The sequence below is a fragment of the Rhea pennata genome, chromosome 6, assembly GCF_028389875.1.
Source record: "Rhea pennata isolate bPtePen1 chromosome 6, bPtePen1.pri, whole genome shotgun sequence".
Classification (NCBI taxonomy): domain Eukaryota; kingdom Metazoa; phylum Chordata; class Aves; order Rheiformes; family Rheidae; genus Rhea; species Rhea pennata.
Window position 1 is genome coordinate 32,844,588 of NC_084668.1, and position 25,173 is coordinate 32,869,760.

General features: G+C 36.1%; 1 protein-coding gene across 3 annotated transcripts in view; it reads right to left on the reverse strand.

Annotated features, from left to right (window-relative positions):
* Window positions 1-25,173, reverse strand: part of BOLL (boule homolog, RNA binding protein) — a 39,920-nt gene that overhangs the window by 5,052 nt on the left and 9,695 nt on the right. Inside the window, exons 4-12 of one of the 3 annotated variants that reach the window (XR_009958775.1) lie at window positions 23,951-24,005; window positions 20,458-20,533; window positions 16,081-16,208; window positions 14,025-14,096; window positions 12,985-13,032; window positions 11,610-11,738; window positions 10,044-10,142; window positions 4,930-5,066; window positions 2,585-2,666 (exon numbers count right to left, since the gene is read on the reverse strand). Coding sequence is in view for 2 of the 3 variants with exons in the window: in XM_062578739.1 (XP_062434723.1) it covers window positions 2,508-2,666; window positions 10,044-10,142; window positions 11,610-11,738; window positions 12,985-13,032; window positions 14,025-14,096; window positions 16,081-16,208; window positions 20,458-20,533; window positions 23,951-24,005 (766 nt within the window). In the remaining variant the exon portion in view is untranslated. Of the gene's footprint in view, window positions 1-2,138; window positions 2,667-4,929; window positions 5,067-10,043; window positions 10,143-11,609; window positions 11,739-12,984; window positions 13,033-14,024; window positions 14,097-16,080; window positions 16,209-20,457; window positions 20,534-23,950; window positions 24,006-25,173 lie in introns of those variants that run through there. The other 2 variants (XM_062578739.1, XM_062578740.1) reach the window with 2 other exon arrangements.

The following is a 25,173-nucleotide window of genomic DNA, read 5'->3' on the forward strand; positions in this document are numbered from 1 at the left end:
TCCTTTCCTATTACAGGAATGCACTACTAATATAATTACACAAGTCATTTATTGTGCCTCTATTGTTTCTTATGAAGGATCCAACTACTGGAAGCTTAAATGTTAGGTTACTGCTGGTTTATACACCACCATCATTCTTGGCAAACATTTTTAAGAAAGATATGCCTATGACACACACAAATATCAACGGGAAGCCCTCAATACTTGACCAGTGATCTGTGGTTCTTACAGAAAATCCAACAGTCAATGCTTCATCTTGGTGTTTTCCTGGTCTCTCAGATCAAAATGAAGCACTGTGAGTGAAGCCCCGATGACAGAATGCAAATAAGCAGTACCCTCCAGACTGAAGTTACAGACCCTCCAGGGCAGAACATGACAGGTATCCTTTTGTGCCCAAAATTGCGTATCCTTCTAAATGATCAAGTTGTATGTAAGTAAAAACAAAGTAAACCCTCTCTGAAGCAAAGGCTACAGGATCAAATCAGTATCAACAATCTATTATCTGCCCTGATAAATGGAAAAAAACTACCATTTGTGAGTAAATGTTAGATTAGACATTTAGATTAAATGTCACTTAATCTCACAATATGCAAGTGACTGCACTGTATTTGTACACTTCTAAGCAATTATTTCCAAAGACTTCCCTGTAAATACTTTTTTCTTTTTAATATAGCACTTGGCGTACAATTAATTTCTTAGACCTTTAAAGTGTTTTAAAAACTGGGAAGTCATGTTTGGTAAACCAAAACTCCAAATCCCAAAAGTAAGAATTTTGGGGTAATCTTATGAATCCTGGGTCAAACATATTTCATGATATGAAAAATAAGGCTCTAAAAGAACATACAATCTTTGCCTGTAGCTTTGGAGATAGAAAATATTTCTGTAAATGATATGCTATCTAAAAACGTTCCCATGGAGACGAATTATTGTTAGGATGTGCCAAGATTTCTTTAAAATACTTATATTGATGAATTCTAAAATCTAAATCAAATAAAAGAACAACTGGATGAATGTTCTTGGTTGTACAGACTGGCCCAGAGACATGACAAACTACAGCAGCTTCCCCCTCCAACAAAAGTACGTTGAGCTCCCCATTAATCTAACAAATTGCATTTCTTTTTGCTGCTTATTGTTAAAAGAACCCCCACAACAGTTAGGGTAACACCTTTTTAAAAACAAAAAAGGTTTAAATCATATTTGTGTAGATTTCTTTTTTCTTTGCATAGCAAAAAGGGCAAATCCATCTGAGCAAACTTGCAACCAAGACCATAAATAAAAAGGACATACTTCAGGGAGTCTCGCAACAACGCCAAACCGGTGTAAGAACAGAACCAGACTCCACCTCTTTCCAGCACAGTATGAAAGAATGCCACTGACTGCTAGAATTATATTTAAGATATTTACCTATCACTAATGGATTATTTACAGACTGTAATGCCCACTCTACAAGATCCTCATGAGATTAAAAAAAAAAAAAAACTCAAAATTTAGTTAGGAAATTACTACAGAATAAATGAAAGATTAATAGCTCAAGAGTATTTTACACACATAAAACAAAGACCTCAGTGCTACATAAGCAATAAGCCACAGCTTGTACTTCTATTAACTACAGAGGCTGAGTTTTAAACTTTCAGGAATTATTTTACAAATACAGGAGGAATTCAGGGCAAGGGGAAGGAGGCAAAGAAAGAGGAAAATTATCTACCTGCAGTTGAGGAGAAAGCAGTATTCCATCTCAACACATGATACTGTCAAGGAGGTTTTCAATTTTGCATAGACAACAGAAATTCAAAGAAATAAGGTGAAGTTTCCAGTGGTCTTATCATAGTAAGTAGTCAATTCTTGCCTTCCCTTACAGCTAAAAACACACCATAAACACAAAAGTATTGTTTACCATATTTAAGAAAAATGTCAGCCTCATATGAAGATATGCAATTATTAAGCTAGTGGTCCAATTTATTTAAAAAAAATTATTATTCCCAAACACTAAAATGACACATAAGAAAAACACCTTATAAAAGCAGAAAATTCTGATTGCAGCAAAATTAAAAGTATATAAACTGTATTATAATCGAAACAAAATGCACACAGATTTAAAAAAAAACAGATTTGAATCTGCAACAACTAAATGCTGTCAATATGCATGTAGGTGGCTTTTACTTTGCAACTAGTGGTACTTTTAATGAATGTAGTCCAGAATTGACATGTTAAGTTTTCCGTTTTAATAAAGTATGTTGTTTTATAATCTACGTTACCAAGTAACGTATATATAGTAGTCTGTGTATCACAAATTACAATGTTGTCCTCTAAAAGTATTTTTATTAAGAAAGGAAACCATGATTTTATCCTGCATTTCATGTGTTTGCCCATCCAAGCTGAAAGATTTCACTTTATTACTCTATGAAAAGCAGTAATGTTTCAATTTAGGCACATTCAGGCAAATGCTAGAAGCTGAACTACAAACCCTCCACATGACAAGTACATTAGCAAGGCAGAAAGCTAAAAATCTATTTTACTGAATCTGTAGAAGAAGGTGACGTAAGAATTTTATCTTCCACTCTATAATCTTTTCTAGGATGAAAATGGGGGCTTCGTGTATATCGAGGTTTCAGACTCACAGACGAAGGATGAGAAAAATTTCTTCTCACAGAATGTAACCTTGGTTCCTAAAGAGAGGGAAAAATGCAGTTTTGTTTCCTCTACATAGAGGCACATCACTTTTACTATATTAATAATGCTCTAGTGGAAGGTTATAGTCCATTTTGATGCTGTGTCAGCAAGACAGACTGGGTTCAAAAAGGAAATTCACATTTCCATTACACACACAAACACATACATACATGTGAAGCTGACACTGGTAGGAAACATCCTCATTTGTTTACAGGTATGAAATTTTAATATCAGTTCAGACTTTAAATCAAGTTTTGTTCACTGTTCATATTTTTCCATCCTTTCCAAAGGTAAGACAAATTAGTAAAGGAACTGTTACCCTCTTTCAAAATAAGCAGGGATTTTTTTTTTTTATACAATGTTACGGTGCAAAACTATTTAACCACATCTTTTTTTCCCCCACTTTTATTTTCCCTGTAGATTAGAGAAATACATTAAATAAATCTCAAGCTCAGCCTAGCATCAAGCATTTCCAAGAACTGTTTATTTAGTGCAATTCTTAAGTAAATCATTGCTACCTGAGCATTTCCACTTAGCTGGAAGAGTATCCAAGACCATAGGTATCTCCATGCTGTACAAACAATCTTAATTCTAACTCAAACTATGATTTTGTTGCTTTAAACTTCTTTTAATTTGTACAGAGTTTCTAGTATTTTTAATAACAAAGTGAACAGAGTTAGTATATTTCTGTATGAATTTACATTGATGCCTAGGTTATCCTTCAGCAGTTAAAACTCACAGCTTTATAAACCTGGTGTTGGGTAACTGATATCTGTCCTATTTGTAAACTAATGAGCAGGTGATGGACTGTGATTAAGTAACTTGTTAGTGGATGTCAGTACCTGTTAACAAAAGGATGGCAAGATTAACAAAAGGATGGCAAGATTTGGAAAACACAGGTAACTTTTCAGGTACTGGAAGCAACTATCTCTAGAATTTTTATATTATTCTGTTCTTCCTACGATCAAGTTCTCTGCCCTTTCTCTTACTGTTTCCCCTTGAATCTCAGCTGCTTTACATCCCATTTGTGAAATACCCTTCTGTTTACTTAACCAATGTGAGTTCCTTCATCCCTTTCCATCTCTTAGTATGGCACATGGCAACCTCAAAATAATATCTCTGTTTTCTAATGCTGTATTCTTAGCCAAGCACTTGCAGTTCTGTTTAAGTTACTGAATGCATCTTTCCCCCTCCCTTTTAGCTCTGTCAGTTTCCTAGGATTAATAGATCCTACATCCCTATCAGGTTTTTCATCTCACCTTAACTCAAAGAGTTTAGCCTCTTTTCAACATCTACTAGCTCGAAATCTTGTGCATTTCCTTCCTCAACTCTCAATTCTCATATCCATCTAGTGCCAGTTGCAGTCACTGTATCAACCTTACAGGACTTCAGTACCAATCTATTTCTCTTACTCTTTCTTTAATTTCGACTCTTACAAACCTGTATTTTTTCCTCTCTACTGCCTAATCCCAACAGAAGGGTAAAAAACTACTTTAACTCACAGAACACAGACATGGAACAGCCTGCAGTAAACCCAATGTGGAAAGTACAAACAAAATCTTCAGGAATCTCACCAATGTCTCTAAAAGAAATCAGGCAAGATTTTATTATTTTTTGAAAGCCAAATCTGGGGATAAATGATACAAAGATCACATCCTGCTCAAATAGCAAGTTCCTGCTATAAAGGTTGTTAAAATGTTTTCAAGTAAGAAAGGGTCACACATCTTATCATGTGCAAAACACTTATTCTTCCCTAATTTCATCTTATTAAAATACTGGATTTAAAAAGAAAAAAAAAGAAACTAAAAACAGTACCTTCTTTTCCATAATAAAAAGTAGGGTCGAGCACTCACCACAAAATATAACTACGAGCACAAATCATTGTAAATCACACCAAATAGGCAGAAAAGGGGAGAAAGTGAGTTGTTAATAAAGGAAGTTAAAACAGTTTCAGAAACAAAAATCATACATTAAAGTGTTGAAAAATCCCCTCACTACTGAGAGAAAAATAAATCAAATGTTCATAGAACTTGGGAAGTCAAACTATAAAGAAAATAAAGATGGAAAGAATATAAACATGACTATCTCAGGAATGAGTGACACAAATTACAAAATTTGTTTTACATAAGAGAATATCAGGAAATTTACAAACATGCAGCAAGTAACTACATAATATTGCAGACTATGCTGAATTTTATTTTAGCATGTTTTATCATTTACCAATCTGTAAATAGCAAGCATTGCAATGAAACAACTGACCCTAAGTTTCACAACAGGCAGCTGCTAGCTGGTATGTTGATGATGGATCTCGGCCACATGGGAAGGACTGGACAAGAAAATCAGTACAGGTAGACTAGAGCTGCCCAAATGGCTTAATAGTGAATGCTCCACAATGTCTGTCAAGTAAAGAGAGAGAACATATAGATCAGAGAAAGCAGGAAAAAAAAAAAGACTAAACTGGAATGAGAACAAACTATTAGAATAGAAAAAGAGAAGTTGGTAAAGAGAACATAGAAGGAAGCAATGTAAGGAAAGGCATGCCATCTGCACCTTCCTGTGTTAATATAAAATTAATGAATATGTATTTATCAGAATTGAGAACATCGCTTTCAAAGGCATTAATCGATGTTATAGATGGTGGCAAGCCTCTTAATAATCATATTTGAGGACAACTAGAAGTTTTATATTTAAGTTTCTGAGACTTAAGTTAATTTAAAGCAAAACATGCATTCTCTCCATCTTAATATCATTCCCTGTATAAATGAAAAAAAAATACTTACCTATATAAAAAAGTTGAAAGTTTTTTTTTTTTTTTTTTTTTTTGCTCCAGATGGAACATCATCAAATAGCACTCTACTAATATAAAATTTCTATGCTTTTCAAAAATGATTACAGCAGGACTTCCCTTCAAAATATGACAGGAAGTTGTGCATATAGCCATGAATGTATACATGTACACAGATATGTGCATTTACATTTAGTATGTACACATACACACACACAGAGCACAGTTATTAGTCTTAACTGCAGAGAAGAATGGAGAGCTCTGAATTCAGTTAGACCTAAAGAACGTTCACTACCAAAAAGCCAAGATATTAGTCTCAGGTATCAGTATATCCAGAATGCATAATATATGAACACTAGTATTACAAATTGACTCCTCTAAATTTTGTTCTGACAATCCTAAGAAGTAGAAAAATCAATTTTAATGCTATTGAAAAGATTGTTGAGAGTAGACACTGAAGTGGTGACACGAAAAAAAAATCTGAGAAAGAAGATACATTTCTGTCATTGATAGCTTCCTGTGGTTTGAGAAGTTAGTCAACAGCTTTCAGAAAGACCATAGGATTACTTGCTACCCTTGCACCCTGTGCCTTTCCTGAACATCTTATGAAGAAAATACTAAGCTTAGAAGAAGTACTATAGCTCTGTACTCCAATTTAGTACACAGAGCTCAGGTTCGAGAACTGGATTAGGGAAAACTGCCAGACTTTTTCATCTAAAACTAGTCTACTATGAGGACAGAGGTGAAGAATTTAGACAAAGTAAAGTTGATTATTTCCCCCTAAATGACCAAGCTAAACAAGGAGAGGATATTCCCCTCGTGGACCTGAAAAGGGCGAAGACACTGCATGATCCCATACCGTTAACGTTGGCCACGTAATTCAGCTGGATACAGACTGCAGGAACAGCAAAAGCTCTCCAAGACTAGAACCATACCACCCCCCTGAAAAGTACTCCAGTTAGAAAAGATGACTGAGAGGAGGAAACAAATGCCTGAAATCAAGCAAAACAATAAACCCCAAACCACCCACCTATCTACCTCCACAGGCTAGCACTTGCTACACCTTTGCTCAGTTTTTTAAGCTGCTACTGTGGTACTCTGCTCCCCAGGCCTCACAAAGTCCCCCCTCTATGCTAGAGAACATGAATTTCAATCTGCCCTCAAGTGGCTGCTGTTACCGTGGAGTACACAGATCTTACTAACACACACAACCTCACACCTCTCCTCTAGAAGCATTCGAAACATCAGTCCCTGTGTTAGAGGACAATTTTAGATCTGAAACACTGCACAAGATCCAGTAGAGATGAAAAAGAATTCAGGTTCAATAAAAACACAAACGCCACCCAACAATCCATGTAGTCTTTCAGAATGAAAGTCAACTGTATGAATAAATGTCAACAATTTGTTTAGCTGTGCTTAAGATGGAACCACTTCCACATATTCATGAACAAAATATGCTATAATACCCAAAGAACACACCTTCTGTAAATACAAAGCATCATTAACAAACACACGCATAAACTGCAGGAGATCTAAGGTTTTGGATTCAAGCCTTCCTTTAAATACCAAATTTGGATCCAAAAAATGAACTATAGCCAAAAACTACTGAGGATTTTCTGATTTTCTTCTTGAAGACCATCAATGAAAAACTATTTAAGTGGTAAAATAGAGAAAATGAAAAATCAATTAAAAATGCCAGAACTGAAGCTTCCTTTGTTATCTGCTAAATGGTTTACAAAAATAACGAACTGAGCTCTCTTTTTATGTATCCACACCAGCCAGAAATGCTGGCTCAGGAATTCGTTTCTTCTTCGATGAAGATTTTGTCTCTCTTGTTCACCTCTGTGATTTCATCACAGTGTAACTGCAATGCATGCTGTTTTGAGCTACATTTGAAAGCTATGGGAATCCACAAACACCAAAAATATATGGATCCTGGCTATACCCATACTACTCTCACCATATGACCACAGATCCTACTATAAAGTATGTTTCTATAGAGTATCTATAAAGTTTATTCCTAATACAAATCTGCACAGAGACCATTAGTAAACTATTTTAAAAGTAAGGTGCTTATTTCAAAATGTGTTCTCTCTTATATGGCCACTATTTGGCATTTCTCAAGCAGCAAAGATACATTTGTTGGGATATTTTAAGACTGTAGCCAGCAGGCAGTATCTTAACACAGCTGGGGAACAGGTGGTAATGACGTGACCACTTGCTATACACACCAGCCTGCTCTCAATGCCTGCTCTTTTCTCAAACCTTGTGGAATGCTCAGCCATAGTGATAGATATAAACAAGCTGGCCATTAGGATTATGTGAAAAGGTAAGGTAAATGAAGAATTATATTCCAGAACTACTACCTACCACTAAATTGCTAAAAAACGATCAGAAATGGTATCCATCATTATCTTATAATAAATGAAATTATCACAACTCTCAAAGTCTTTGTAAGGGTTTAACTATATTTGTGAATCTGCTGGAGAACTGATCAGAATTTTCATAACTTTCAAGTCCATAACTGATGGATTCTAACAAAAGACTTGAAAAGACAGGTTAACAGTGAGAAACAAACACCACAAAGAAGCAAACAGGGTTAGCAGTTCTGTGTTCAGTTTAGTCAGGCTTAGACCTGCACTGTGGACACGAGTCCTCTTTCCTCTAGCCTATTCCAAACCTCGTTCAAGTACAAGACTCTGTGCCGTTGTTTGACAAACTGGTCTGGGGAACCGATTCAAGTTTAAGTCAGCTCTTTCAGGTGGTGTGGGTGGGAGTGGGGCTTCATCTAAAACCACATCAGTTCCCTGACTTGGCTTACGATATAGCTGCATAAAAACCTGTATTAACACAGGAAATGGGCAGTGTGGAAAATGGAATGAATTACTGGGTTATGCCAGCTTCAGCTGCGTATAAAACTACTTCTAAAGCGAGGAATAAACATACAAGACATCATATAATGAGATAAGAGTATGAATTTCCAGCTCATTTCCTGTGCCACAGTAACCATTCAAATATGGCCTTAACTTGTATGTTCTTACTCTACTTTAAATCAGTCTGTATCACTTATCACAGAGTAAACTACTTTACCTTCACTATAAGATAAAGCATGGCACTACGGTAATTACTGTAGAAGAGCTATGATGCTCTATATCTATCTTGTAACTTACTTGACACTATCTTGTTCATATAGCCTTGGTCCTAGGAAAGATAATAAAAGTCAAGTTTCAAGGTATAAAATCTTGCTTTCTATGAAAGGAGTATATGCTATATATACCAAGAAGTTTCACTATTAGTGGAAGAAAAAACAAAATGAAGCCCACAAACGATGTCTAACCACACTAGTCTTAGCTTTTCTTCACAGGTGTATATGCCTATACGATTAACATCCGTTTTACTGAGAATTTTATCCAGATGAAATTTATTCTGAAGCTTACAGCACTTTAATATACATGGTGAATATAAGGAAAAAATTTTGCTTCTTTATCTGACTTAGTAAGTATGCGCTTTTTTTTGATTCTGAGACTACGATCAGCAACGTTTTCAGTGTTTTCACACACCGTTGAAAGTGGAATGTACACTAAATATGATCGCTGTGCTCGACCAACCCCCTTTTACGCATATCTTGAATGTATGAATCACTTAGTTCATGTTCAGCTTCTATTTTCTTCTTTTTTGGACTACTTCCAGTTTAATCCAAGACAACACCTAAGGCAACAGCATCCTCTGCTGGAAATACTTGGTAGATACCATTACATAAGTACTCTGGAGGAATTAAAAAAACCTCTCAAAAGAAATCTAAAAAAAATTATAAAATAAAAGACAGACGCAGCCTATAACAAATCTTTGATTCATTCATATTTATTCTGTCATTTGTAGTTGAGTAAGCATCTTCTCTTCACAGAAGAGCAAGCACTGTAATATATCAAGTGAAACTACCAATACCTTCACCCCTTTATTATCACGCAGTAACAGGCCCCAGAGGCTAAATCTAATCTAGAATGTTTACATATCATATTAAAACAATGTTTTAGTAATTTAGGGAACAGGACCTCAAACTGGGACTCTGAAACCTTGCCTCAGTGTGGAAGAACCAGGTATTTTAAAATGACCATTCAAAATCAGAACTGCACAGAAAAACACCTGAGGGCAGCCAACAGGGACAAGTTTTCACACTCACTGTTTAAAAACTCCATCTCACCATAGCACGAGGTGCTTGTCTAAGGCTGCAAGGAATAAATTCAACCGCTCAAGATCCAGATGCATAAAGACAAGGATTTATAACTATCAAAGAAATGAACAAGGTTCAGTTTTCTCTCAAAACACACTTCCATTTGCAGTTTTCTTTGCCACCTTGGAAGTTTTAAAACTACTTGTCTTTTTAATTTTCTCAAGGTAGAAGAGTTTCAGAACAAGTAATCCCTATGTCCTCTGTAACAAAGCCTCAACTAAAGAAAAATAAATGGTTTCTTTGCAACATTTCTGTTTTCCTTGTTTACTAATTCATAAGGAAAGACCTTTTCATCGTTGACCCTCTTCTCCTCCTGTCCCCCTTCAAAAAAGAAGACAGTAAGACTACAGTGCTTACTTTAACTGGCTCAGTTTGAATCACGGGTGCTGGCATGGCTATGGCACTCTGGGCGTAAAGCTGGTGATACGTTGCTTGAACTCCATGATCAGAATATGGCTGGTATAAAAGCAAACAAGAATTGTATTTGTTTACAAAAAGAGAAGATTGTTTCGCATTTTTATGGTTTTGCAAGCCTTTCAAAAGGGTTTAGATTCCTGAAATTTTCAAATTGTGGGCTAAATTAATCTGAACTACTGATTGGTTCATCAATGACATTAAAAACTAAGTTTTCAAAATTGAAATGTTTCCCCTATACTTACCAGAGTTTTCGTATAAACAACTTATTTAAATCAGTGCCAGAGAGCACTTTCCTTGACAGAAGCATCACGCTTCTGTATTACAAATACATTTCACTCGGCTATAATAGGACAGTGTTTAAATGTGAAGGTAAGTATACTGAAAAGTAATACCCAGCATTATCACGCTTACAAGGTATTTACATAGAAATAATACAATTTTATTATTATTATGAATTTTATATTGTCTTCTGAATTTCCACATACAGCTTCCTTTAACACCAGCAAAATATGTACCTGTGGACTGAGAGCATGATACATCCAAATATTTTCCTTAACTAATTTCATGGGTTTCCTTACTGTTCACACATTTCAAGTGTCTCTGTTTCTAAGCTGATAAATATCCGATTTATGAAATAAAAGAGGTAAAACAATAAAATGGACAGAATAAATATGGATGTTTATGCATTTTCAAAAAGAAAAACACCAAAGTCTTATTATTCAAGAAAAGTAGTAATAACTCCTAAACAATTTAGTTCCCCTACAAAGTTATGTCAGCATTTTTCATCGATGATATTTGGAATACCAGTTTTGGAACTTTACTCTTGTGGCAATAGATTACTTAACTTTTGTAAAAATACTTAATTTCTGCTATAATTTACACTTTATTCAAGCATTTCTATTAAAGAAGAATGAATTTAAAAAGAAGAAAAGTACCAATTAATCATAATACATTTTCAATTTTGTAACCAGCCTTACTGTGTATTAATAATCTCTTAAAAAGATCAGAACTGCTGTTGATGGCGAAGTAAAGAACTGATAGGCCAAAAAGAGCAGAACTGATTTAGTCATTCATCTACTCTTAATTCATTCTGACCTTCAGAATATTTACAAACTAGTTTCTACACACAAAGAAAAAGGAGTCTTTCAAGAAGCTGATATGGTTTGGCTAGATTAATTCAACACTCTGAAGATGCAGTTCAGTCTGAGTCCCTATTTCGTTTAGATTTGTTATTTATAAATAAAATAATTTGACTAGTCTTCATACTGCTGTCTGTCATACACTAGAGACTTTCTAAAATATATCAGAATCAAAGCATCCTCCTAGGAAACTATGGAAGAGATGCTCTAACTCGAAGACAACTGAAATAACACAGCAGCAGCATGGATGCAGGAAGAAGTACAGGGAACTTAAGTGCTCTGAACTACTTGTGCTTAAAGTAAAAGGCTATGTTTTTCAATTGCAGATAAACATTTCAATTGCAAGCATAATTTTTCATAAAAATACCTCAGGAACTGCAGCTTCCACTAGAGAGAGAGGAGCAGGTATACATCCACCTTCCTGGGTAATCTCTATTGGCTGATAAATGACTTCAGATGGGTGCAGATAGAAGAACGAGGGTGAAGAGGCAGGAGACTGAAATAAAACATCACTACATATTTTTGTATTTTATTTATGTTTTAAAGAACATCGTGAGAGAAATCCTAACACTTTTTAAAACTGACATTTACGCTCAAAATGGCAGAAACAGTAGTCTTTTTCTCTTGCAAAAAAGTTACACTACAAATCAGAGTATTCTGTTAAAAAAAAAAACACAGTATTTTTTGGTAATGCTTAGGCTTACCCACACATCTTTACCTATCCATGTATCGAAAACATTAAATTATATAATTTTCAAGGCATTTTTAGTTTAGCCAGCTAGCTACCTGAACAGGTCTAGCATTTTTTTCTCCCTATACCCAGACATAAGAGTTCCCTGGAAGAATTAGTCAATTTGTTTCACTGAAAAGGCTAACATGGAAGTCTAAGCACAGGACTGCAAGGTCTCACTGTTCAAGAAATCATCCTGCAGCAGGAGCTATGAACAAGGCATTCAAAGTTTAGAAGAGTATTATGACATTATTCATGTATAACAAATCTAACACAATTCAGCACCCATTTTTCAAAGCAGCAGACTGATTAACAGAGTGGAACTGACTCAAATTGGACCAGGTTACCTGCTACTAAAGCAACGAGGACGTATAACGCTTGAGGCTTAAGGGCCTTAATGCTCCTTTTAACTTCAAACTCCTCAAATCCCTTGAACAACATGATTTCCATATTATGCTCCTCTGCTACAAAGATCACAAAATTGATAAAACCCACAAAAAGATGTCAGCAATTTCATGGTCTTCCTCCTATTGTGAGAGTCTTAAGCCCAATTTCACTGTTCCTGTGTGTCTGGATATTTCTGCTAAAACACTGAAAACATGACAGGCAGTATCAGTTAGAAAGCTAGTTCACACTCTTTTCTCCTATCAGGCAGTTACGCGGCAGTTTATCTGGTTTCTGAGAATTAGCATTTGCTCTTTTAACAGAAACTATCTGCTCTTCTGTAGCCAGATATTTTGCTGGGGATAGGGAGAAAGATGCATTTTTAATAAAGAACTTAGATTTGATATGTCTATAAATGCTTTTTTATGTCCTCCACTGTATCAGTGTTACAAGAGCACTGTTAAAACACAGCAACTAATATTTATCTCAATACTGTTGTAACTAATGGGAAACTGAATTTTATCATTTGATTTAAAGGCAAACTATTACAAAAATTGGAAAAGTGCACTGTACCTTTAAACTAAATCCAAACTAACGGTAAAATACTGCAGCTGTGAACTGTATTTACCTGTGGAACACTCCACTGCCACTGACTTGGAAGACACTGTGTTGGTGCCTACATTGAAGCAAGAAAAGATACTACTTTATATAATTAAGAATAAACTTATTCACACACCTTCCTAATATACTGCAATCAACCCCCCCCTCCAAATCTTTATTCAAATCTTAATTAAAAAGAACCAAAATTAATTTTCATAAACTTGTCCCCCCCAGTAGCATAGGAATGTCCATCTTGTCAAATTCCACTCAGGCCTCTGTCTTGGGCATTTCTTAGCTACTAAAATAATGAAGTATTTAGGAAATGTGTTTAAGTGAGAAAAGAGAAGATACAAAATGTGATTAACTTTCCACTATACAAGAAAGACATGGACATACTGGAGAGTCCAGCAGTGGGCCACCAAGGTGAGGGGCTGGAGCACAAGACATACCATGAAATTCTGAGAAGACTGGCTTTGTTCAGTCCTGAGAAGGCTAAAGCAGGAAAAGGGGTAATTATTGCCATCTATAACTTTCTAGTGAGAGGGCACAAAGACAACTGAACCAGATTCTTCTCAGAGGTGCTCAGAGAAGTACAGGAGTCAACAGACAAAGGCTGGAACATGGGTAATTCACATTAGATATAAGGAAACAAATTTTTACCATCATAATATACAAACACTGGAAGAGGCTGTCCAGAAAAGTTGTGGAATCTCCATCGCTGGAGGGATTTAAAATTCAACTGGACAAGTTCCTGAGCAAGCTGATCTAACTGGTCCTGCTTTTAACGGGACGCTAAACCAGATGATAAAAATTAAGAGTAGTACTAAGCCAGTTGCCTAGCAATGCAAAAGAAAGTTTTAATTGATTCCACTTCCAGAAGTTAGACAGACAGGAGGAAATTCAATTCTTGGGAAAAGAAATTCTTCGATGAAATTAAAATCTGTTTAATGTGACCATTTTGGACAGTCTTCTATTTGTTAAGAACAAACAGCGCTGAGACAGCATTGCAAATAAAACCGCAGGTTTGGAAGGAATCCTGATGCTCTGAAACACATTTCAAACAGATACCTGATAATGATATGTAGGAGGCTGATAAACCGGTTGAGCTACCATCACTGGTGAACTGGAAACAGAGCGTGACTTAAAAAAAAAAAAAAAACAGAAAACAAACACAGTAAGTTAGAAGCCTTAATGCAGCAATTCCATAAATTTTCACTCCTGGTAAAAACAGACCTGAAGTACTATACGCTAAATAGTTGCTCCCTTTTGAAAACAGGCTTACTGAATTTAAATTACAGTTTGATTCTTCAAGACCACTAATTCCAAGGGTTCATTACTGATGCAGCAAGAGTCTTTAGCACATGTACTTACCCCTTTGCAAAAAGTACCTTTCTCTAAAGCAGTTCAGTTTTACAACTCAGGGCAACTTAAACTGTCACAGGTATGTTCCTACCCTCTCTGCAGCCTCAGGCCTATGCTCCTTTTCCCATTCCCTTCTTCTCACCAGCTCCAGCATTCATCTAATCTGGCAGTGACCCTGTTTAGGGAGGTAAACCAGCTGAAAACTTACCTGTTTTTTGTGGTGCTACATTAAGATCAGAGAAACACCACTGAAAAAAAGGGAGCAGAAACAAACGGCCAGGGTAGAGAACAACACAGGACCATGGACCCCTAGTTTTGATCTGTTAAAGGTACTTTAATAAGGTATAATTCCCTATCTCATGAAACTCTCTAATTCCTGCAAACATTTAAGAACAGCCCTAACACTACTCTAATTCATTATACTATAACTGTATACTATAGCACATAGTATAACTATAACATATACTACATATGAAAACAGGATGCAACACAAAATAAAACATTAGAAAGTTGTCATGCAAAAAACTACAGTAAAAAAAGGTATTAGTATCTTTAGTATAGCTAACACTTTCTAAATGTTGCCATTTTAAAAAAATTCTTGATGTAGATACTTTCCTAACAATGAAAGTGAAGAATATGTAAATAACTGAGAACAAAATAGGCAGTACCATTTGCAGTTAGAAACATCAAGCAGTTATGTTTGAAAGGTAAATGGACCTGGGCCAAGGCATGAGTGCCAAAGTTCAGTACAACACAGTAAAAATATTCATGACCTTTTCCAACAGACAGTGTTTGAAGAAGTTCTATAAAACTACTGAGCATTAACAAAAATGCTTTCGAGAACACACAAAAAAGTGTTTATGCCTTTCCTCTGAAGCTGAGAAAGCATTGCGAGGTTGTCAATCACAAATGTCATTCCTCATGAGAAGAGCAAAGAGCTTAAAAATTACAAAAGAAGTGATTAAAAGAGAAGTTAGTAAATCCTGAGAACAAGATTCTACAGTGTCAAAATAAACATCCACCATAATGGAATGATTACTGACTAACAAATAAAAAACAATAGCCTTTTCTAAAAGAGAGATGAGGGCAGCAACAGATTTCACTGAATTTGGATTTTGCATTCATACATACAGATAGTACATACAACCTCAGCCAATGCTGATTTTACAGAAATTGAGATGTACACTCTGCAGAACCCATCAGTCTTTTAATCCTTCCCTCTTAAAAAAAGCTAAAGTCACTGACAATCCTTTTCTCCCTGACAAATAACATCAAACATTTCATTTACTGCAGTACCTTCCTCCTAAAGTAAGCGTACTCTTGAAAAATATATGTAAGATTACAGGATGACTCAATTTTAGTTTTGCTTTGTTGATTCAGTATTTCATTTTCCTTCCATTCTCAATATAATAGTTATTGCAGCCAAGAACTACATATGCATAGAGGAATAATAATGAAGCCAATGAAAGGTCATAAGGACCAGCTCCTCCATATTAGTAAATAAACTTCCCCTGGAGCAGGGACTCCACTAATTCCAAAATATCCTTTAACCAGAAAATGGTATCAAAGAAAAGCCCCCTGCAGAAAAACAATAATCTTAAGCAATATCAAAAAACACAAAAAAAGAATGGACTAAAAGAAGGAAGCTATTTAGGCATCAGACAAAAGGGTATAGCTGCAGAAGCTGGAAGCAACAGGGACCTGTAAATCTTGGACTAATCCTAGTCCACAGAAAAGCAAATATACAAAAATAATTACTTACAGGCCATGGCTGTGGAACAGAAGCAATTTCGGGAGTATGAAAATAAGCCACTCCATTGTGGTAAGTATAAGGATATCCAGTTGAAGTAGTTAGGTACATTGTTCCAGCTGCTGGCATTACACTTGACCCTGAAATTAGAATTTTTAAAACAGCTGATTTACTAATAAGATATTATTTTTAAATGTGTAGATCATATAAAAAGAATTCTGATCTTCAGAGAATCAAAATTGACACCCAAAGGAAAGAGCATGGGGGCAGAGTGTGCCTAGTGCTATCTCAGTTCCCTCTCAAACACAGAATCCTGAAAGCAGATGGTCACAGGATAACACAGGTAGATGGAAAGGAGTGCAAAAGATGACATGCATGTCAGTTACTAAACAAAGACAACTCCAATTACCAGTAAATTTATGGTTTTTTAATCTTCAAATGTCCACAGGTACCTTCAAATTGTGGGAGATTTTCATTGGTAACCTCCATATATGAATATTTAGCTGAAACAGGATCCAAGCACTAGAAACAACAGAAGGATTTCATTACAAAATGCAGCCTGGTTCCTCAATGCACAAAGATTGTGTGTTTCTGCAATCGTACATTGCCTAGTAAAAGTTAGAAATGGTATCTAGATATGAGCAAGAAGGACACTGTCTGTAACGCTGCCACTGCTGCATGGGCTGTAACTGAGTATGGTCTGATCCCAAAGCAGAGTTCCAACTTCACAGCCCTATAGCAAGTACTGATGTTCAAATTAAGGGACTTTCACCCCATAAAGAGGTAATTTAACTTTCTCACATATTGCCCTGAGGATCATCTAGAGTTTGTCTGTCTGGACTGAAAAAACAAAAACAAAACCATGTTTCTCTAGAATCTTCATATCAAACATGAAGACAAGTTTCAGTTCCAAATATGAGAGACTTGAGGGGGGAGGTAAAAAAAAACAGTAAAAACAGATCAAATTCTGTAACTGAAATAGGAAGTAAAAAGTTACATACCACAGAAATACTCAGAAGAATACAATACAAAGATCATTGAACAGTCGTCAGTTTTCTCATGTTCCTTCCAAAGGAAACTGTCACCAGGAAATGCCATTTTATGTACAGGGACAACACAGAAGAGATGACTACAATGCTAAGTGGAGAACCAAGAAGGTCCCACTATGATTCAAGGCCCTTTAAGGATGGTGATAGTGTTCGACTCCCACCATAGTCTGAAGACCCCTGGATACAATAAACAGAAGCACTATACATTGGAAAGTCATGTGCTAAGATGACCCATGTCAGGTTAACTTTAAAACAGACCTGAGAAAAATTAGAGTACTAGCTATCAGTATTTGAAATGAGGCAAAACCAACAGGATCCCCTAGCCAAAAATCCTGTCCACTATGCTAAAGACATTGCACAGAACGTTTTGCTGCTGTTGAAGATCTCCCTTGCAAAAGGAAAGGCAACATGCTCCATAAAGCCCAATAACCCATTGTGATAGAAAAACCAAACAATCTGTGAGAGCTATTAAAATTCTCCCAGCTCATAACAATTAATTATTCTTCTTCCAGTTGTTTAGGTTTGATTTGTACTTCTCAGCTTTTAGAATGCCCATTTTCACGGTCCTTGGTGCTAGGGAAAAGCAAACAGGGACTGATGCTCCTGGCCCATGGTAAGACAAAAGCAGATACTCTTACGGCTTTCTCTTCAACTCTGGGTGCCACAGAATGAGTCAAAAGTTTGAACTTTAACTTACAGGTGAAAGAGTGCGTTTCTAAGTCAAGACAGACTTTTATTCTTTTTGCCCTCACTTGCACTAAATAGAAAAAGTGGTATAAAAATCTCTCCTTCTCAGATGCTGTCTTCTCTTCCCTGGCAACCTGAAACAGCACAACCACCACAGGTGTGCTGACTGGAGGCCTCTTTTCTGTAATCTGCGAAACTTCCCAAAGGGCAGGGTGGTAGCCTTAGAACCCTTAAATTCATGGATTGAATGTAGTTGAACTGTTTTGTTTTTGTTTTTTTAAAAAAGCACTATTCAAAAGCCTGTGAGGAATAGCAATACTTAAACATCGATTTTCTATCCACTCTAGATTAAAGACATGAGATATTAGATACCTAAGACCAAAGACTTTCTTTCTTTATTCCTACTCCCTCCTAAACTGAAGCTTAGGATATCTCATCCCAACCTTAGGGCAGGTGCTTGCTCCCACCAAGATAAGAAAAATGGAAATACTGCCTGTGCCTGCCGGTCACAGCCTTGATAAACTATCTGTCACTGACTTGATTCTTACACCTGCTTTTGTGACCATCAAGGAAGATGCAGGAAAATGAGAAACTCATATACTTGCTAAGTCCAACTTGCAGAGGCAACAAAGGATAGGGGCTCCTCACCATGAATCTAGGTAACTGCTGGTGACTGAGCTGAGAAACCAAAAAAGAAAAAAATCACTCCACTGGATAGAACATACTATTTTAGTATCAGATGTACACAGTGTTTATTATGAAAACAACGATCCTCCCAACTTGCTCAAATCTTAGCACAAAAGGTAATGTGATGGCACAGACCTGAATATTGTAAAACTTAGTATTAGAGGAAGACAGGTGCTAGATTCCAGTTGGGCTAGAGACGACAGCAATAAATGAGACTATTAAGGAGATTATCCTTCAACTCTACTAAATACAATAGAGCCCCAGTTCCACAGTGGTATTTATGAGTCTAGGTTTTCTGGTTTCACAAACCTCAGAAGGAGCTGCAGTAACACAAAGTATCGTAGTGATTAGGTTAGCGGGCTGAGCATGAGAGCAAATATACTGAAATCAGATCCTGAGATACGTTCCTAGATGCCTGTCTGATTGTGTATCATGTATCTATCCTAGGCTTGAACAAGAGGTGGCAGAGTCAGCTGGTGCTGACTACAAGAACAGAGATGTCAGGAGGACAGAGTAGCTGCCTTCAGAATGTATTTTTGAAAGATTTTTTTCCTCGTTCCTTAGGTTCCAGGCTTAAAATGCAGTCAGTGATACACCCCTCTTCTAATCAATACACACATTCAGCATGAGAATCACAGGACGGAAGCACCACTAGACTTCAAAAAAATCTGGCAATGCAATGAAGAAGTCCAAGTCAGAGATGGACAAGGAAACAAAGTACAGCAGAAGACATGAGCAACACATTTATGATGACAGAGCAGAGATCATGCTGAATAATTTCTAAAGCAAAGAAACTAGAAAGTTGGAACAGTGCTCCATTTCCCCTGGGCAAATGCTACCTTACATGCTTACAGGAAAGAAGGGCATACCTATACATATGAGGAGAAAGGAGTGGGAAATATTTTCTGTCTCGAGTGAAAAATGAGTCTACACCAACATCACTAATATCTAAAGACTTCTTCTCATCAATAAAGTGACCATATCAACAACTAAAGAAATTTTTAAAATCAAACTAAAATTCTTCAGTATAGTCCTCAATTGGAAGATGAGCAAAGGTTTATTTCAACTCTTTCAAGCTATACCAAAAACAAATACTGAAGGTGAAGTATAAGTTAAGTTTCAGATATATAGCCCTTACTGAAGAATAACAGAACAGCATGCACAGCTCTGTCGAAAAACTGTTAGATGGTAAAAACTGGTGATCTACATTCTGAATTTTCAGAGCATATAAGAGAGACAAAATATCTCCCTGGCATGAGGGGAGGGCCTCTTTCCTAGAAGAACATCTGTACAACACAAAGGTCTCCCACAGAAGCACATCTTACCACTACTTACCCAAAACAAAGAACAGCCACATGACAAAGAAAACTTATCAATATTCCTCTTACATAAGTGTTCAGCCTATGTAGCTTTTTGCCAGAGAAGGAATGCATAGCCATTATCTTACAGCAAAGAACTCTTAAGAACTGAGTAGTGATTGCAACCACCCATTCCTTACAGTTTTTACTGTAGAAAGAAAGGTAAAACAGTCCTGACAGATTCTGCTCATAAAAAAACCCACAAAAAACAAAAAACAGTATCAACCCAATCAACCAACAAGCAAAATCCCCTTTATTCTGCAGAATCTGTGAGGACAGTCTTTCTAAGTGTTTAAAGCTCTGCCTGTCAACTGTAAGCGGCATGCTGTCATTCAAGAGAGAAATTTCCATTGAGCTTGTTCTTAGATACATAATTTTTTCCAAGAAAGGATGTAAAGAACACATTAAAAGAGACTAAGGAACCAAAGACATCTATCTGTTTCTTAAGACATTTCCCCTGGTAGCTATTTACTTCCTCTACTGAATATTCTAAGATAATGTCATGCACAGCACTACTGAAGTGCAAGACTGGGCACATTCTGGTCAAAAATTTATATTTATAATCACACTTACATACATAACATACAAATGTAAGTGAAAATACATACGAGGAATCCCTATTTGCTGTTTTCTTATTGCTGGACCAATATTCAATTTCTTATCCTTATAATTAAGTTTTTCAGCCTAGAATAAAAAAAAAAAAGGCATTCAGTATTTGTATTTTCTACATATATTTAGGCACCCAAAAAATGAAAATCAAAAGTAGATAAGCCACCTAGCAGGTTTTATCCCCTTGCCTTTTATTTACAGTGCACCTGAAAACCCCAAAAAAGGAACAGCCCCTTTTCTATCCTAATCTTAGACTTCATGTAATCAAAAGTAATCATCAGTAATTTCAAAAATTGTTTACTCCAAATGGAGCCTCCTGACTAACAATGATAACTATAATTGTTAGATTTTAGTTTTACATTTGTCCTCATGCAATCATGTATTTAATGTTTTTATAAAAGTTTGTGTAAACAAACTGGTAATTTCAAGTACAAAAATTAAATTTAATTTTTATGACTGTGACATTTTTTACAAAAGATGACAGCAACAAATAAATATATAGAAAGGACCAGATTATAAGGGCTGAATGTAGAAATATTCATATTCACTTAGGACTGCCTTAAAACTTATTTGTATCCAGACTGACAAAATATAAAAGCAAGCCAGAAAAAAAGATACCAGTAAAGTTAAACTACAGTAGAAGAACTAAAAAATTACTAGCTACAGAACAGTAAAATTACATTCTCCTCTAATCCTTTTGCATATAACAGAAAGCAAATGTCACGTACATCCTGTAAATAAAACAAAAATCTTGCTTTGATTTTAAGCTCAAAATAAGTACACTACTTGCTAATACAATGGGAAGAGAGAGGGCAAATAAGCAGGGTTTTTTAAGTTGTCAGAATCTCTTTATTACTGCTATGTAAAACCCAAAAGAATAAGCAAGTCTACTCCCCTGAATAGTTACATAAGAGAGAATGTATGCAAAACATTACCATGTTACAGTAAGTTTTCAGTTAGAACTATAATCAAAATACTTTCTTCATTTGGGCCCAATTTAGCAAAATGCTTAAATATCTGTGTGTAATGCAAAGTCGCACCTTTGGGATTAAAAATTAGAAAGAGGATAAACTATTGTGTTGAATTTAGGAAGAGGATAAACTATTGTGTTGAATTTGTGTCTTATTTGTAAGTATTAACCAGGGCATAAATACCTAATATACATGGAGCAACCTCCCGAAAGATAGAATCAGTAAGGTTGGAAGGGACCTCTGGAGATCGTCTAGTCCAACCTCCCTGCTCAGCAGGGTCACCTAGAGCATGTTAGACAGGGTTGCGTCCAGGCAGGCCTTGAAGATCTCCACAGAAGGAGACTCTACAACCTCTCTGAGCAACCTGTCCCAGTGCTCCATCACTCTCACAGGGAAGAAATTCCCCCTCACGGTCAGACGGAACTGCCTGTGGTTCAATTTCTGCCCTTTGCCTCTTGTCCTGTCACATGGGACAACTGAAAAGAGTTTGTCCTGAAAAGAGTTTGTCCCCGTCCCCCTGACACCCTCCCTTCGGGTACTTGTACACATTGGTAAGATCCCCCCTCAGTCTTCTCTTCCCCTGGCTGAAGAGGCCCAGCTCTCGCAGCCGTTCCTTATAGGGCAGATATGGACTCTGGACTCTCTCCAGTAGCTCCATGTCTCTCTTGTCCTGGGGTGCCCAGAACTGGACACAATACTCGAGATGAGGCCTCCTCAGGGCTGATAGAGGGGCAGGATCACCTCCCTTGACCTGCTGGCAACACTCTTCCTAATGCAGATGAACATTTCAGTCAAACTGCTTCCTCGGACAGGCTACAAGAAGATCCTTCCCAAACACAATCCTTTTCATTATGTGATCCATCAGAATTTAGATTGCTTTTATATACATACACATATATGTATATGATTCTCAGTTAAGAGAAATACCCCATTGCTGTAGACTTCTTTGAAGCACCTAACATAGCACTGCATGAGAAATTACAACTGATTCTAGAGAAAATGGGGATTAATCGGAAAAGCTGTGAAGGGTAGAAGTATCATTAGAAGCGATAGTATCTGGCTGGAAAGAGGAGGCTGGTAAAACTCCAAGGTCTGTTCTTCAGACTCATCCAATTTAATACTTTTATCATAGATTGCAACATAAAAAATAGAAAATTCTGAAGAAATTACTGATGATACAAAAGCAGGAGGCAAAAATCAATGCAGAGAATGATCAGACTATCATACAAAAAGTACAGGATGATCTTGAAGACACCAGTAATGTAAGTGAGATGAAATTCAATAGTACAAAATGAAAGATCATTCATTTCAAGCAAAAAAAAAATAAATAAAGGTTGGGAACTCATCAACTGAAAATGTCTGAGAAAGACATAGATACTAATTGACTGTGTAACGAATATGAGATAGCAGTATTATGCATTGGTGAAAAAGGTGATAAAATGGTAGGATGTCTAAGTCAAGGTACTTTCAGTAGACAAAAAAAAAAAAGTATCATTGAAAGAGGTACCAGTAAGGCTTCACTTGCAAGAGAGGAAAAATATTAAACCTTTTTCAAAATGGTCTTCAGAATCATTGGTACTCTCCTAGTTCACAGGAGAGACTGACTACAAAATCTGGTAAAGAAAAACAGGTGACTCAGGAAGTTCTGTCCTGTTTTCTTTCTCTTTTCTTCTAGCTTCATAGACTCATGTTTTTCAAAACACTCATGAAGATTTCATTTTAAAATGTCCCAACTTTTTTTAATTTAATATGTGAAATCTCAACATCGGTTCAGTTTTTCCACATTTGAAACAGCTTTATTCTTGGGAAAGCACAATTTGCAAGTCTCAGGTACTATTTCCCATTTTTCTTCCAGATACCTTCATGCATATAAATAGGACCTGACTGACAAACCTATCCAATCAATTCCAGTCAGACCGTGGAACAAAGATTTTCAAAAATGAGTAACTGAAAAGCTAACCTACAACATTGTCTCAAGAAAGATTCTAGAAAGAACATTAAGATATTCATCTAGCTAAGTGTAGAAGCAACAACTGTGTGACATAAAATGAGCTTCACTATTTAAAATGTCTCAAGTGAATCTAATTATTCCTGAGGAGAGTGACGTCAGCTCTAACAACCACATAAAAAAGACAGCAGTCATCTTTCCCATCTCTGCACAAAATCTTTGCAGGGATGAATTTTCTATTGAAGCAAATCAGGCAATTATGAAGGATAAAGATTAATTAGCATGCACTAGAACTACTACTTTATGGAGTATGTAAAGGATGAGAAACTAAAGAATGTTTGCTAAAACCTAGAGCTCAACTATGAAGCAGCAAGTCCCTTCTCTAGTTTAGAAAGTCTCAGCACAAATCTTCTCTTAGATTTATCTGAGCCATTGCCTTAACTATGTGGGATGAAGAAGGCAGAATCTCATCTTCAAATTCAATCTGGCAAACATAGGACCAAGTTACTGAGTGACTAATACGAAATGAAGTATTTCACTTAAGAGATAATTGTAACAAGAAATACTACTTACCTCTTGTAAAATCTTTTGTGCATCTTCTTGGGTTTCGAAAGTGATGAAGCCATACCTAAATAAAAATTATACGAGCTGAGTCTCTGGAGTTCATATTTTCATATTTCTATTGCCTATTAATACTTATATATAGTACAAATGACTACTTATTTATTTTAAAGATCGTAAAAGCAACTGCAATCCTAATTTAACATCCTTGTTATAATCTTTCTTCTGATATGTTTAAGTACCTGATCATATGCTATTGTTTCCTTGCAGTGAATAGGTAGCTCAGTCAAATAGCTACTCAAAACATTGTGTATTATCTTCATTATTCAGTGTATGCCTGTATGTCTTTAGTTCTTTCATTTCTATTAGACAAAGAGAGATTTTGATCCTACGCCCTCATTAGTTACAGGTGTCCAAGACGAGACACTTAGAATACATTTTTTTTTATTATACAGTACTTCATAGCTTCACAGCATTGCTCCCATCAACTTCAGTAACATCTGTGAATGCTCCACAGTTCCACAAGTACTATCCATTATATTAAATTGGGTCCTCAGAGAAAGCACAGAGATAGCGTTCATCTGTGAATTATTCTTGCATATGACATGATTAGCATTGAATAATGCTAATAACAGTGCACTCAAGGACAAAGCAGTCTTATACTTTATGACAAAGTACATCTCTTTCATCATTCCCCTTCTAACTGCTGCAACAAATCAGACTGGTTATTTCTACACTGAACTCCTGCTGTACCCAAACCACGCAATTCATTCCTGGGGAAATCTACACCAATGGATGTGGTAGTAAACTGAAAAATAGAAGTATTTAATAAAAATAGGTAACTTAATGTTCTATTAAGAATGTGAGAGATGCATACAAAAAATCTGAAAGTTCTTCAAAATGAACTTGAATGCCCTAAATTTCAACAAAGCTTTCAAGAAAAACTTTAAATAATTTTGTGCGCATGATTTCTTAGGTTTGTGTGCTCATTTCTTAGGGTAAGACTACAGGAGCTACTAAAAAGGCCTCCGTCATTCCAGTCTGCAGATCAGGTTTCGCAATACGTACTATCATTCCTTGTGAGTATTTTCATGTCCATTTTAGTAAACAGATTCAGTAACTCTGACTAGTTATATTACTAAACCTCTGGGCCTTTACTATATTGCCTTCTTTAACCAAGTCTGGAAATCTTTCCACACCCAAAGACCACAGAAGTTAGGATCTTACCCATAAAG